The sequence below is a fragment of the Pagrus major genome, chromosome 5 (assembly GCF_040436345.1).
Source record: "Pagrus major chromosome 5, Pma_NU_1.0".
Taxonomy (NCBI): Eukaryota; Metazoa; Chordata; class Actinopteri; order Spariformes; family Sparidae; genus Pagrus; species Pagrus major.
In genome coordinates, this window is record NC_133219.1 from 26224850 (window position 1) to 26240226 (window position 15377).

The 15377-nt window shown below is 40.1% G+C and overlaps 1 protein-coding gene across 1 annotated transcript in view; it reads right to left on the reverse strand.

The window, feature by feature from the left end:
* babam2 (BRISC and BRCA1 A complex member 2) overlaps positions 1 to 15377 on the reverse strand; it is an 85428-nt gene that overhangs the window by 49337 nt on the left and 20714 nt on the right. Inside the window, exons 5-6 of the mRNA XM_073465498.1 lie at positions 10769 to 10963; positions 7229 to 7303 (exon numbers count right to left, since the gene is read on the reverse strand). Coding sequence (XP_073321599.1) covers positions 7229 to 7303; positions 10769 to 10963 — 270 coding nt within the window. The remainder of the gene's footprint in view (positions 1 to 7228; positions 7304 to 10768; positions 10964 to 15377) is intronic.

The following is a 15377-nucleotide window of genomic DNA, read 5'->3' on the forward strand; positions in this document are numbered from 1 at the left end:
CCAACTGTCATGTGAACCGCAATTTTAACTGTGGTCACCACACCATAACCACCACATAGCCCAACATTTCTATGGGTACTGGTCAAGTGTCTGGTACCTTAATGTATGACACAAATAACCAACTGAGAATACCAACAGTACCTGTACATTTATATACTATGTTTACATTACAGTAATCAAGTGAGATTACGTCTATTCCTTAGGTTTTCTGACAAAGCATAACTGAATCTGAATGAAGGCAATGTGCATTCTGCATTAACTATATAATGGAATATATGGATTTTGAGGAATTTATAGGAAATTAAATGCATCTATGACTGAATTAGTGGAGCTTCGTTAGCTACTGTTCTTTGATAGTAATGTGGGGGGAAAGAGTGTTTACAGCTGCTCCTTTGACCACCACACAAGACAAGTGCATCATCAGTTAAAGACCCTGTTGGAATGAAACCCCTGCTGTGCTTGGCTGAAGTCCATCAGAGTCAAGCCAAATTCAGTTAATTGTCATAAAGAAGTAAATAAACTAGAAAATATTTACATTTAAGAAGCTGAAATCAGAGAATTTTGACTTTTTTCAAAAAAATTACTCAAACCAATTAATCGATTATCAAAACAGTTGTTGATGAATTTATTAGTTGACAACTAATGGATAATTGATTAATCATTGCAGCTCTAAACTAACATTTTATCCTAATAAATGTGAGGTTAGTTGGGGATTTTTTCATTAGAGAAATATGATTTACTGGCTTTAAAAAAAAAAAAAAAAAGAAATCCAGGAGGACCTCAACAACATGCAACTGTATTATTTTATCTGATTCGATTTTTAGAGAAACGAGATCCTTTTGTGGTTATGCTGACAGGACAGAACACAAATACAGGATTGTATTGTAAACTTATACAAAAAAAATCTCAAATTAAATTACAATCATAGAATTTATCAGAAAATTGAGAAAAGATGTTTTACTAGAATCACTAAGTTCTAGGTACAACAGTGATATTGTCACCAGAACATTTTCCTCACATTCAGCATACTGTTAAAGCATTTTGAAATGAAGCATTCTGATTAAAGTCCCAGGTGTAACCACAGATAAATTATAACGAACAGGAAAACAGTCTGCTTGTCGTCATGTGCCATGTCAAGACTCCTCTGCAGACACAGTGCAACTGTGATGTGCTCACCCCGCACTCTGCTGCCAACCCCAGTAGTACCCTCAATCTGTCCTCAGCTCCTCCACTGTGCCCCTGGGGGGGAACAACGCTGCACTCTCACCCTCCTGCTGCTGAGGTGGAAGACAGTGCCATTGTTAAACACAGCCCTGAGGAGCGCCAGCAACACGTTTTAAGAGGATCATTAAGAAGAAATTCTCATGTTTTGTCCCCCTCTGTGAAGTGTTTACTGAAGCTGATTCGTAGCTCTTTAAATAGAAATACTATTAAAATACTCAAGACCCAGATGGCCTCCACTTGAATGATATCTAATTATAGATATATATAACTTGGAAAGACAACCTAAAATTGAAGTTTTTTAATTTCAAATTTCTTATTTATCAAAAACTTGTTTTTAAATACAAATTTTGCTCAGGGCTAATTCAAGAGTTGATATTAGGATGAAAGGATAAAAAAACAAGACAGGAAATGAAAAGGAAGTACAGCAATAATCGAGTCAGTGACGCTGGCACCACAAACGCAAAGACAGAACGACAGCCCACGGCTCTGCTTCACCCTGACCCTCCCCTGTCAGTTGCTGCCTGTGGAGCTCTGAAGGTTAAAGTGTGTGTGTGTGTGTGTGTGTTTGTGTGTGTGTGTGTGTGTGTGTGTGTGTGTGTGTGTGTGTGTGTGTGTGGAGGGGGGGAGGGGGCGAGGATGCAGGACCAAAAATAATTAGAGTAAAAATAATTAGATGTAAGTGCTCTTGTTGAAGCATGCACAGCTTGTACAGACAAAACGAGGATACACGAATGCCCAGGGCTCAATGCAACCCGCCCTCAGGTCAGTTTTGCAGGAAGCAAAATTGACCTTGGGGATAGGGAGGCCAGTTGCTGGGCATTAGAGAGGCATGGAAAAAAAAGGTTCAAAATTCTATACAAATCTGTCCTTAAAGCAATAGTTCAGCATTTTGGAAAATACGCCTCTATGCTTTCTGGCACAGAGTTAGATGAGAAGATTGATGGCATTCTCATATATGTTAAAGATTAGGCCACAACCAGTAGATTAGCTGAGTACAAAGATGGGAAACAGGAAGAAATAGCTAGCCATGCTCTGTCCAAAAGTAACAAAAACCGCCTACCGACATATACCTCAGTCTCACTTATTAACATGTTATATTTCTTATGTCTTATTTGTACTGTGTAATAACTACTCGAAAAGTGGAATAATGACAGTTCATCATTTTACAGGGGGGTGTCTGACTTTTTCTTGGCTGGGAGCAATGCTGTAGTTTCTTGGAGTCTCTGCTGGATGTCTGACAACTGCTCCAAACTTTTTCACCTGGTTTCTAGTCTTTGTGCTAAGTTAAGCTAACCAGCTGATAGCTGTAGCCTTATATTTAATACACAAACATGAGAGTGGTGTCAATATTTCCATGTAACTCACAAACAGTTGTGCTTTTTACAGCTTTAGGAGACACATCACTGGCAGTAAACATTTCACATGGGGTTTATATGGATATCTATGAAGAATTTTTGCCTATTCTTGCATATCTTTTTTAGTTTAACAAATGTTCTGTTTGCAGTTCATACATTCCTTGTTAATTTTTCAGGTCATGCATCTACTTCTTGGCAATCAACCTCAAATGGAATTGTTTCACGTTGTCATCACACACACACACACACACACACACACACACACACACACACACACACACACACACACACACAATGCTACAGAGCCTAACAGATATCCGTTAGTTCACAAGACTTGGGTAACCCAAAACATCTTATTGGATCAATGACAGCTGAGACTATCAACCATGGACACGCATACGCACGAATGCATGCACACAGAAATACACACACACACACACACACACACACACACACACACACACAAATCGCTATAGAGCTGGTGACATGGGTCAGTGCTTGTGGGGAAAACAAAGCTCAAGTGAAGCGAGAGCAGAGGGCTCAGTCACGAATGTGGCGTCACTCCATGCAGATCAGTGAGGACATTTAGAGGCAAGCCGCCGCTGCATGTACATACTCTACTGAGCAAGGATGGATAGAGAGACAAGACAGCGAGATGTAAGAGGAACATATTTAACGAAAATTCGAAGTGCTATATCATCTGAAAGTCCAGTTGCCTACATATAGCACTTAGAATTACCATGACCTGGATGACTGAGAACCTTCATCAACATTTTATCGTAAAGGTCACAGCTGTAATTAGAAAATTAATATGCTGTTCTCTGTGTTTTGGAGAATCATGGAGTAGCATGAAGCAAGAAAAGAAATGTATGGTCAATGTGTGGCAAGTTTGCGGCATAAAAAAATAGGCCTATGTAATAAATAATTTGTAATATGTAATATGTTTTAATCTCTTCCAGAATTAATTTGTGAAGCAGACCATAACAAATGAGACACATTATACTCTAACCATAAACCATGCTAAATGACCTGACCGATATGAACAAATAGGGTATGCAGTGGAGGTCAAAGGCCAATGCTAAATGAGAGGATATGAGTAAAAGCAACTTCAAACAGGTGACGACCCACAGGTCAAGGTACGATCAAAGGATGAGACACTAAAACGGTGCCCAAGAGGAACACATGCCCTTTAAAAGGGAAGAAAACTGCCAACATCCATCTGTGTGCATTTCACTATCTTCCCTTCATCTCCGCTCTGTGTCCTTCCAACTCTTTCATTTTGACTATGATGGGCTGCCCCCTTTTAAAAAATAAATAAATAAATAAACTTGCATTCCTCCCCCCTCCCCGAGGCTGGGCAGTCCATGCAGGAAGGTAAACATGTCCACTGTGGTGAGCTCAGACCACGCGGATGCTTCGCTCCAGGTAACAGTCGTCCTCCACAGCTCTGCGCCCACCAGCAACATCTCGGCATTCACTAGCAGTGCAGAGTAGCCTATGTCTGAACAGATTTCCGCTTCAGTGCCAAACTGTCCCTCCTCAAGCAAGGACATCCATGGATTTGATGAGGAGTTTGATTCAAATCAGGGTCAACAGTCTGACCTCTACCTACAGCACCTGGCTGATGGCTTATATTCTGTCTGAACAGCATCACCTTTTTTTGATTTTTGAAGCGCTTTTCGTAAAGAAAAGGTTTTTGAAAAGGTTGTAGGTTGAAGTCATTTTGAAGGCTTGGTGAGCGTTAGACTAAAAACAGCCCTGTGTTAAAATAATGGATTTATTTAGTTTAAGTAACAGATCCACCAGATCTTCAATTGCATTGATAACCTGGTACAGTAAACGGTGGGAAAGCAAGAATGCACACTTTCAGAAATGTTATTGGCTACCACAGTGCTTGCCTGATTACATTGAATAAAATTATAGCAAAAAGTTGAGCCAGGTTCAGACTTTTGACTGGACAACCCTGTACATCGCACCTACGCTGCATCTCCATTAAAAATTAAGGAGAATGATGCCGTTGTCTGTCTGTGTTATTCTTTTGCACATCACATACCAAAAATTTTGCAAAATCTGCTAATCATTTAAAAAAAAAGTCAAATTTATTGAGTAAAGCTGCAAATGTGTGAAACAGTTTTCTTTGAGTTTCAGCCACAAGCTGCATGTATTCAGCACCTGATTTGCTGTGGCAGCAGGTCATTTAAGAGTCACGACCTGGACTGAACCTGGCCCTGCCCTCCCGATGCATTCTGCAAGTGAAGGAGAGCTCAGTAAGAGCAGTTGAATGCTGGGATTTCAATGAGATCACTAACCAAAAAAGAAAACAAGACAAATAAAAAAGAAATGATAAAGTAGTGTTCTTGATAACACAATTCTTACTTTGACCACAGTACAGCTCCCCCTGGGTATTGATTAAGCTATTACTATTGCTCAAAGTAGAATTACCACCTGGCTATACGCCTCCGCACACCAGAGGTTGCAGGTTGCACCAGAGGTTGGAGTTTTCAAGTTGCAGTTTACAACCATGTCTGTCCGGGCTCATTTAATATAGCCTATGAAGAGAATACTTTGAAGAAATTTAATACATGGCATTAAATGTAGTTATTAGTAAAATGGAAGCTATCACTTTATTGCATGTATGATTCCAGTGAATAATTTCCAGTGAGAAACATGTTTTTCTGTACAGAGGATTAATAGAGAGCTCCACCTAAAGATCAATATCAGCAAAAACCAATGAGCCTACTATGGACTACTGCTGTATATCTTCATTGAGAGAAAAACAAAAACAGTCAAATTCCTTGAATGTGTTCACGTTTGGCCAATAAAGAAGCAGAATGTTCCACGTAAAACTTGTGTGACCTTAGTAGATAGCCTATTATTTAATAAATATTTACACTTGAAATAAGAATAAAGACGCATCTTGTAGAAATAGACTGAGACTCCATCCTGATGCATTGATTACAATGCATGTGTTTGAATGCGTCAAATCTACTATTGAAAACAGGTGCAAAAGCTGCTGTAAATCTGGCCCTGTGTGTCAAAACTTCACAATCTTGCAGTTGCAATATTGCTTTACAGCGGACACACAATATAGGATATATATGTCTGCTCAGGCACAATGTACTGCAGGAGTGGATTAATTGCATTTCAACTGCTCCACACCAATATGGAATTACTTGGAATGCAGAAATGTGCAATGCAAGAAAAGACTCGACTCCAGATGGCGTTCACACTGAAATAACTAATTGCATGACGACTGTCAAACTGAAAATTCAGGTCATCGGTTTGGCGTACAGTACATTTGTGTTCTAGAGTCCAGCCTATAGGCTTCATAATCCCGTTCCTCTGTAATGCGTAGGTGGACAAGGTGTGGGCTGATGTTCATTACTTTCCTCTCTGCAAGTCGATACTCTTCCTTAGTCTTGAAGCGCTCCCATGGTGATACTATGTATACCCTAGCTGCCAAATACAGCATAATACTGTGAGAGTGTGTGTGTATACGCACATGTAAAGCAAAGAATATGATAAGGGTGAAAGGAATGTACATCCAAAATTTCGTCTCTAATAACATCCCTAAATGTTACACAGAGTTCTCCTTTGACAATATTGTGTCAATGGCTACATTGCTACCACCACCCACTGGTTAAAGGTGTCAGTGTGTCTGCCTCTTTTTTGCATAGAAACCTCCAGCAAATGACAGCGTGCCCCTCAGGGCTGAGTGTAGAAACTTTCCTGTCTCGAGACACACAGGTAAAAAATTAAATAAAAACTCAAAATCCTGTCATGACCAGCAATGTGGCTGTGAATAATGACTTTGGATGACTCCAGTGAAAGCCAGCAGAGAGAGACGAGTCTCAGTGCTCCAGGTCTTGGAGACATGGGAATAAGGGCTGATGTGAGGCTGATGGGGATTGCCGTTTCCCTTATGTTTACCATCATTTCCCTTTACAAACAGAGGGCAGACTGGAAAAGGCCAGAGAGCCAGGGCCTCCAGCATGCAGGCAGTCTAAGAGGTGGGGGTGGGGGGTGAAGAGAGAACAGGAGATAAGGGAGAGAAAGAGAGAGCGAGGGGTAAAGGAACAGATGAGAGAAAGAGAGACATGGGGAGAGAGAGTAAGAGAGTGAGAGACAGATTGAGGAAGAGACACATAAAGATACATATAGAGAGATAGAGATAGATAGATAGATAGATAGATAGATAGATAGATAGATAGAGAGAGAGAGAGAGAGAGAGAGAGAGAGAGAGAGAGAGAGAGAGAGAGAGAGAGAGAGAGTGTTTGGGCTAAGCTGCCTCCAGACACCACGCGGCTCAGAGCAGATCGAGAGTGACGGCTTGCTGATTAGTCAACTCACAGCCCCCAAGACCGGAGTCGGCATACATGCACACACATACACACATACACACACACAGATGTATTGTAGATCATTTGAATAAACCCTTCTGTTGATTGCACATATAAAAAACATGTGGGCACACATACATGTAAACAAACAAAGACTCATAATGTCTCATTGTTTCTAAAGGAAGCTCATGGCATGACAAAATCTATTTTGACACTAACATGTCTTCTGCATTGTCTGCAATGTGTATGTTTGTACGTAATGCAAACTTTTATTATGAGTCAAAATGTGTGTTTGGTCTGGTGAATTACCTTTAGAAGATAGACGGGGATGTTACTGAAGTCCACAGGGAGTTTGAGAAGGAAACGGGCTGAAAACTCTCCCGTCTAGAGAACAAGAAAGGGAAGTAAAGGACTTAACAAAGTGTACAACATGAAGGTCATATGGGGACATATAACATGATGACTTAAACATATGAATCTTATGAAAAAACAGAGTCTGCATGGGCTGGGTAGTGTTAAAAAAAATCTCAAGACCCAATTCAATACTCAACTTTCTGTAGCGCTGTAACACTTTTTTCAATTGACAAAATATGCCAACCTGCTCTATGCAAAGTGTCAAAAAAGAACTATGTCTTAATAGATTACAGTCACAAGTAAGATACGTTTTCTGATTTACAAAACAGCATCTAAGCAGCATTTGCCCTCCACAGGTGCCCCACAGGGCTGTGTCCTGTCCTGACTACTGTTGGTTCTCTACACCAGCTACTGTAGGAGTTAGAACAAGGTCAGGCATATTCTTAAATCTGCATATGACACAGCTGTTGTCACTCAGCTTCATGGAAGTGAGTCATTATACAGGGTCAATTATCTTGTACAGTTATGTGATGACCACTTTTCTGGGACTAAACCCAATGACAGGGTTATGGATTTAACAAAAAAAATCACTTCCCTCTGAGAGCCAAAGGACAAGAAGTGGAAACCCTTGAGAGCTCTAAGTACATTGGACCTTGGTAAGAAAAAGGGCTTTGATGAGAAAAGGCAACAGAGACTGTATTTTCAGGGGGCTAAATGTTTTTAATGTTGACATAAATCTGATGGTGCTCTTTTAAAGATCAATCATAAAATCAATCCTGATGTCTCATTAATTTATTGATAAAACAGGTCATAACAGAGCAACATTGTCAAGTTCATAATGCCATGGCAAATCTAGAAATCTCCTCTCTATAAGTAAATTGTCATCCTACGCTCTGATCAGAAATACAGGTTTCCAAAAAATCAGACGCAAAAGTTTTATGTTTTCACTGATTACATGTGCTCTTAATTGTAATACGCCATAAACTGCTTCCTGGTTCACCTCAAATCTTTGCACGTTTTTATTGCTGCTGTTTTTCTTCATTCATCACATGGAAGTTTTATTGTGTTCTGTATTACTTGTATAGTACCAGCACTACTCATTTCTTCAATAGACTTACTGTGTTTTTATTGTGTTTGTGATTTATGTATTTATATTTTATGTTTTCCATGTTGCCTTGCAGCAAAAATAATTTTCTCTTGTGAGACAACAACATCTGAACTGAACTACAGACACAATTTGGTCAGTAATCAAGGCGCATTGAGTTTTAATACCCAGCTCTAATCAGCACTGGAAAACACAGTTTTTGAGCAAAAAAATTATATTGGTTAAAGGACTTGAGGTTTTGCATCCACAGCAACGGATCATCTTCACCAGAGTAAGTGGCTGCTGCTCAAATACATTACAACATCAGTTTGCACCGACCTACTCACCCACAGCTAAGAACATTTTGCCTCTTATTATCCGTTTGGGAAAAGCCATGATGATGTTTCAGGTATTTTTGGGGGGCATTTCATTTAGTGGAGACACTAGGTCCCGGGGCGCCCATTAGCTCAGTTGATGGAGCAGGCGTCCCATGTACAGAGACTTTGAACTTGCTGCAGCGGGTTCTGGTCCAACCTGGGGCCCTTTGCTGTGTGTCCCCCCCCCCCACCCTCTCTCATCCTGTTTCCTGGAAGACACAAAGGTCCCAGGCCAGAATTGAACCGGAGACATCGCAGTTTAAAGCATGTCCCTTTTCTAATCGACTATCATCGATTTGTGTTCAAATACATATGATCGAAATAATAAAACCTCTGTATTTTGAAGCATGATAACAATTTAAAGGTCTGCTTTCTTTAATCGATGCAATGTAGACAGTATGATGTTCTAAACCCACTAATTAATTCAAAGTGTTCAACCAGGGTATATGCAGGAATCCTGAAGTTAAATGTAATACCTTTTAATACCTTTTTAAGACCCTTTGCATATATTTAATGACCTCATCGCCACTTGGAGTTCTAACTGGTTACATCAGCGACACACTTTAACTTACATTGACTATATATTAATTGTAAGATAGCACAACTAAACATAATTCGAATAGGCGGGCTGGGAACAAAGCACCATAGAATTAACTGAGTGACTAACCCAATGCAAGGTTTAATAGAAAGAAACCATTAGAAACCAGTATTTGACGAGTAAACAAAACAACTGACAAAACTAAAAATGAAATATATTAAACTTTGGTGAGCTTCAGGAGGGTCATGTAATGTAGGAAGAAGTATTAAAATCTTTTAGGGACCTAAAAGTAGCAATACAACAATGTAAAAGTACTCCTCAACAGGTAAAAGTCCTGCATTCAAAATCCTACTTAAGTAAAAGTACAGTATTATCAGCTGTCAAAGTGTCAAAAGTTCTGTAGAAAATTGGCCCTGTAACTGATATATCATTAGATAATTTATCATTAGATTATTAATATTGCATCAATTCTGTTGTAGATGTAATTACTTTATATACTATTAGGTAGTTTCATCCAGTGGTTCCCAACCTATGGGTCGGGCCCCTCCAAAGGTTCACAAGATAAATCTGAAGGGTGCTGAGATTATTAATGGAGTAGAAATTAAGAAAAAAAGGTTCTGCTACATAAATTTGTATTTTCTTTGGTCCAATTTTGACTTTTTGGGAAATATTTCAGTTTTACCTCTAGGAGCCTCAAATAACTATTTAAATTAAACCACATGAGGAGTTAAGAGGGGAAATGTCTGGTAACAACTCATGGTCACGCAATGATTAAATTTAGGCAAACTTTACCTTTTTGAATAAATATACATATTGAAAACAAGCTATAAAATGTAATACCTTGGAAATGGCATTTAAGACTTTTTAATACTTTTTAAGGGACTTCATTTTCTCTAAATTGATTTATCACCTTTTAATACTTTTTAAGACACCATATACACCCTGTCAACATAGTGTAAAAATAACATTTGATTATGTACTGGTCATGACTGTCACTGTGTCCTTGAGAATTTGTTTTACACAGGCATACAGACACAGCTACCAACATGACGCCACAATGATATGTAAATCCTGTACCATGGGGCCCAAAAACATATGACTGACTTGTCTGACACTAGCAGTTTTGTACAGTTAAACAGGAAGTCTAACTTGTCATTTCCTATGGAAATTTCCATTAAGCCATACATACAAAAATGTCATAAATTGTGTAACTGTATACGAATGTGATTCTGTAAAGATGGCATTATTTGAGTAAAAGGCATACGAGTATAAGGTGAATTCAAACCTTGCTCAATACAACAAATTTCAACCTTTAAAAATCATGATCATCATCAAGTATTGATGTTCTCAACTGAATGCTAACCAAGCTGTAGGAATAACGTGAGTAGTGTTTGCAGGGTGAAATATTCATTTGAGGGATTTTGTAATACCATCACATGCTTCTTAGTTTTGTAAATGTATGACATCAGAAACAAGGTCATTAAACAGTTGCCTACCCAGCTGTTCTTGCGTCCGGCATAAATCTCCATGTTGCGGCCGTAGTTGGGATCCTCCAGCAGGCTATCATACTCAAAGAGCAGTCGAGAGCTCTCTCGCAGACGCTGGTACTGGTAGTGGTGGTACTGCTGGATAAGCTCCTTCACCAGCTGGAGCAAACATTCTGGGTTCCCAGCATCCCACTGGACCAAGTGCTGAGGTAGACACCAGGGAAGAGGCATAAGGACAGACATAAGACATGCCATTCATCTTTTTTGTTTCATGTTAACCACATGTTAGCATGTAAAATCAATAAACCATCATTGTAATTACAGAGAGCAAATGAACTGAGAGGATTAGCAGCTTTATTTGGCATGTATACAAAAAGAGATTTCAGTATGGCATTAACAACACATTTAATTCACTTATACAATACATACATACATGTGGAGGGTCTGTGGAGAGTCTGAGTGGATGAGAAATCTATTTGGCTAAAGTCAATTTTTACTTGTACATTGTCTTTAAAAATGTATCTGCCTTTATCAATTAAAAACAAAAACTAACGTTAATTGCCATATTTAATCTTATCAGCCTTTATCTTAAACTTGTGGCAAAAAATAGATGTGGTGTCCCCCACATCCTTGAATGTCATACATCTAAACTCCTGTTTCCAGGATAACTGAAATATTCACTTGTGCTTTAGCTCATGAATGTCTTTCCCCACTGCCATTTTCTCATGAGTGCCTGATCGGTAGTGTGCATGTGCAACTCAAAAAAAAGATGAGAAGAAAGTCAGATGGTTTACTACTACTACTACAACTTCCATCTTCAGCTCTGAAAAAAATTATTTGCTTAATTGTTGTTTACCAATTGCCCAATCAAGCAAGTGAGTTCCTTCATTTACAAGCCCCATGTGCCATTTTACTTTCCCAGGGCAATTGGGCAATCCTTGTTGATGACCCCTAATGTGGTTGTATGACAACTCCCAAAGTACTGATGAATTTGAACAACCATTAAGATTCTGAATGACACTTGAGACTACATTGGGAAAAGTGGAGAATGAATAAACAGAAGAAAATGTGCTATTGTAGCAGCAGGGATAGTTGGGAAGACCATGATGACAGAAAAAGATTGGGCCTGGAAGGAAGACAATGCCACAGACAGTTATAGCCTAACTTCCCATTACCAGATCAAAAGGAAAGGGGTGTGCTGAAGGATGTCCTGTTGCCAGAGAGAGATTTAGATTGATATGGAAAAGTACTGAGCCTGACCTCTTTTATCTGAAACTTATTTGACCTCTGTTGCCACACTGATTGATAGCTATAGATTGTTGATAACAGCATAGTTTGTAGCATGCAGATATATATCACACTCAAGTCAATTAAAGGTCTCATATTATGCTCATTTTCATGTTCATAATTTTATTTTGTGTGTCTACTAGAAGAGGCTTACGTGCTTTAATTTTTCTCATACTGTTCATCGCTGTAGAATCCCTTTTCATTCTCTGTCTGAAAGCTCTGTTTGTGTCTCTTCAAGCCCCCGCCCCCTCCTGAAAAGACCCGTCTGCTTTCATTGGTCAGCTCTCACAGGCCAGAGCAGGTGCTGATACTGAGGTATTTATATTTGAGCTTAGTGTTTAGTGTGTCTTGCATGTCATCACAAACAGTACTCAATTGATGATTGAGGCCAGAAACCAACATGCAAATTCAAAAGACAAAACTACAATCATGTGCAACCACCTGTCACACAGGAATAAGCAGGACCGACCAAATGTGACACTGTACGGCACTTGAAGATTTTCTCTCTTAAGGGGGACCTGTCCATTGATGTGCAAGGAATAAAATGATTATAATAAATGCGAACAACACTGTGCAATAATAAATTGCAGGAAACATGTCAGGTATAATAAAGACAAATGGACGGTGAGAGGTTTATAATGGAGAAGCGCAGCATGCACACCAAGAGCAAAGCAAAAGAAAGGCTTGATGAATTTACTTCACACACTTTCAAATGACTGTGCTTGATAATTTAAAAGGGATGTATGCTGCCTAGAGAAAATGGCACTTGTCAGTTATAATTTTCACACAATCCCTATCTTTTAACATTGACAACACTTAAGACGCATCATTTTAAGACTGAATGTGCAACAGAGGAAACTTTTTTCCCCTTTTGATTTATTGTGAAAAGATGACAATGAGGTAAAATTGGTGGCAAGTGGCTTCCAGTAGTTTTGGGACATGATGTAGGTCTCTGTGCAGCCCCTGAAAAGTGAAATTGATTCCTTTCCCAACTCATTCTGAAAGTGAAATATGGCTGGCAGACTCATACTGTGAGTAGACAAAAAGACATGCAGCCTCCTGACGTTACTACAGTTTAGCATTGTTTTTCACTAGCACTTAAGTTGATTAAATGCAGGTCAACCTATATGATAAGCAAACTGGAATACAGAGTCATTTTGGTGTGTACTGAGTGGGAGGGAGGATTAATATGTGTTGAAAATATTGTAACCATTAATAGCTGTTACATTAAGGCTTCAAAAGCAGGATGTCTTTGACTTGCATTAGCTTGTCTCCCTGACTGTCTTTTTGTCCGTCTGCCTGTCTGTCAGTCTGGCAGCCCATATCAGCCCAATGGAGAAGGCTTCCATTGTTTTAGAGCTACATACACACCCCCTTGCCATGGGAGAAGGGGGGGGCGATGGCAAGGGCAGGCTAAACAGAGACGGTGACCTCATCTTTCTTGATCCACCGGTGGTTACCAGCAATGCCGGGATTCCCGAAATGAGGGGGCGATGCAAACAAGGATGGGCATTGTCCAAAAGAGGCAGTCAGCGCTCCAGGGCAGGAGCGAGCTGAAACTGAGGAGAGACTGAGGAAGTGCTGTGTCAGGCTTGTGACACAGAATATCAGTGAAACTCCACTGAGGAGGAGAAGAGGCAAGGAGGAGGGATCAGAGGTGGGAAGGGGGGTGGAGAATAAAGCTCAAGTAGAGCTCAAGTAGGCCAAGGCCAATGAAAAAAGGCTTGATACACAGTTTTGGTTTCATTGGTAGGTGAGACTGTAAACAAAACTGAACTTCTATAATAACATAAGTGAATTGAGGAGAACAGCAGTAGAACCTTATTACTCTTCAAATGATACAGTTGTGATGCACATACCTGTGGCTGAGAAATCAGTTGACTGTTATTTGGAAAAAACACAGGGACAAGAAAGGTTCCTGTATGTTAGGACAGGAGCACAGGAAAAACACTCCCTCCATAATTACAGTTAACGTTTGCTCAGCACAGTAGTTAACCTCAACTGCTCCGGTGCTATTCACTGGCCAATGACAGTGGAGCTGGGCTTGTCCTGGGCAGCTCCCAGGTGAAGCAGGGTGTTGCTGGAAGAGAGCTAGGTTGACTTCTCCCAGTGTAAATAAAGAGACTATATGAATTTTTAGGAAGCCTCTGTCAATTACTTGGATACTCTTTCAGGCACTGCTGGTGAATATCTATACATGCAGCTACATTCAGGAACCTTTCTGTCCTGTACCTTTTCACATATGCCATGGCAATGTTGGAATAGACTGGGCAAGGGACAGTCCAGCCGATGGCAGTAATGCCGACCGCCGTAAAACTCTGAATGTACATGTACATGGCGGAATCATTTTCAGGAACATGGCAGATGATGAGATTTTTGTGCAAATGTCCTTGTAATGTATCTAATAAACAACAAGTATAAAGCATTTAAAGCATTTGTAAGGCAACTGTTGGAATTAATTAATTAATTATCCTGAAATGTTAATCAGTCTTTGAGGCTGGACATTGGTGATACAGATTTCCCTGAATATGGATCTCTGCTTCCTTGACCCCATGTAGGAAGAGTTCCGGAGCATTTCAGGGATAGACTGCATGAATTTAAGGGGCTTAAGAGTATCCACCTTATGTCTAGCCTCCATGATCCCTTGCACAAATGATAAGCGCGACTTCTGGCACATCTTGTGTACACACACATACATATATACATATATACACATACATATAGACATACAGTATATGCACATACATATATAAATACATATATATACATACATATATACAAATATATACATACATACACCGATCAGGCATAACATTATGAGCACCTGCCTAACATTGTGAAGGTTCCCCTTGTGCAGCCAAAACAGCTCTGACCTGTCAAGACATGGACTTAAGACCTCTGAGGGTGTCCTGTGGTGTCTGGCACCAGGGCGTTTTATAGTGGATCCTCTGGGTCCTGTATGTTGGGGGGTGGGGCCTCCATGGATCAGACCTGCTCAAGCACGTCTTACAGATGCTCGATCAGATTGGGATCTGGGGAATTTGAAGGCCTGGTCAACACCTTGGGCCCTTTATTGTGTTCCTCGAGCTGTTCCTGAGCAGTGTTTGCAGTGTGTCAGGGCACATTGTCCTGCTGGGGGGCCACTGCCATCGGGTAGTGGCCCCCCATCGGGTGTTGTTGTGATGAGGGGGTGTACTTGGTCCACAACAGTGTTTGGATGGGTGGTGCGTGTCAAGTGGCATTCACATGAATGCCAGCACCCAGGGTTTCCCAGCAGAACATTGCATTGTAATGAGATGATCAATGTTATTCACGTCACCTGTCAGTGGTT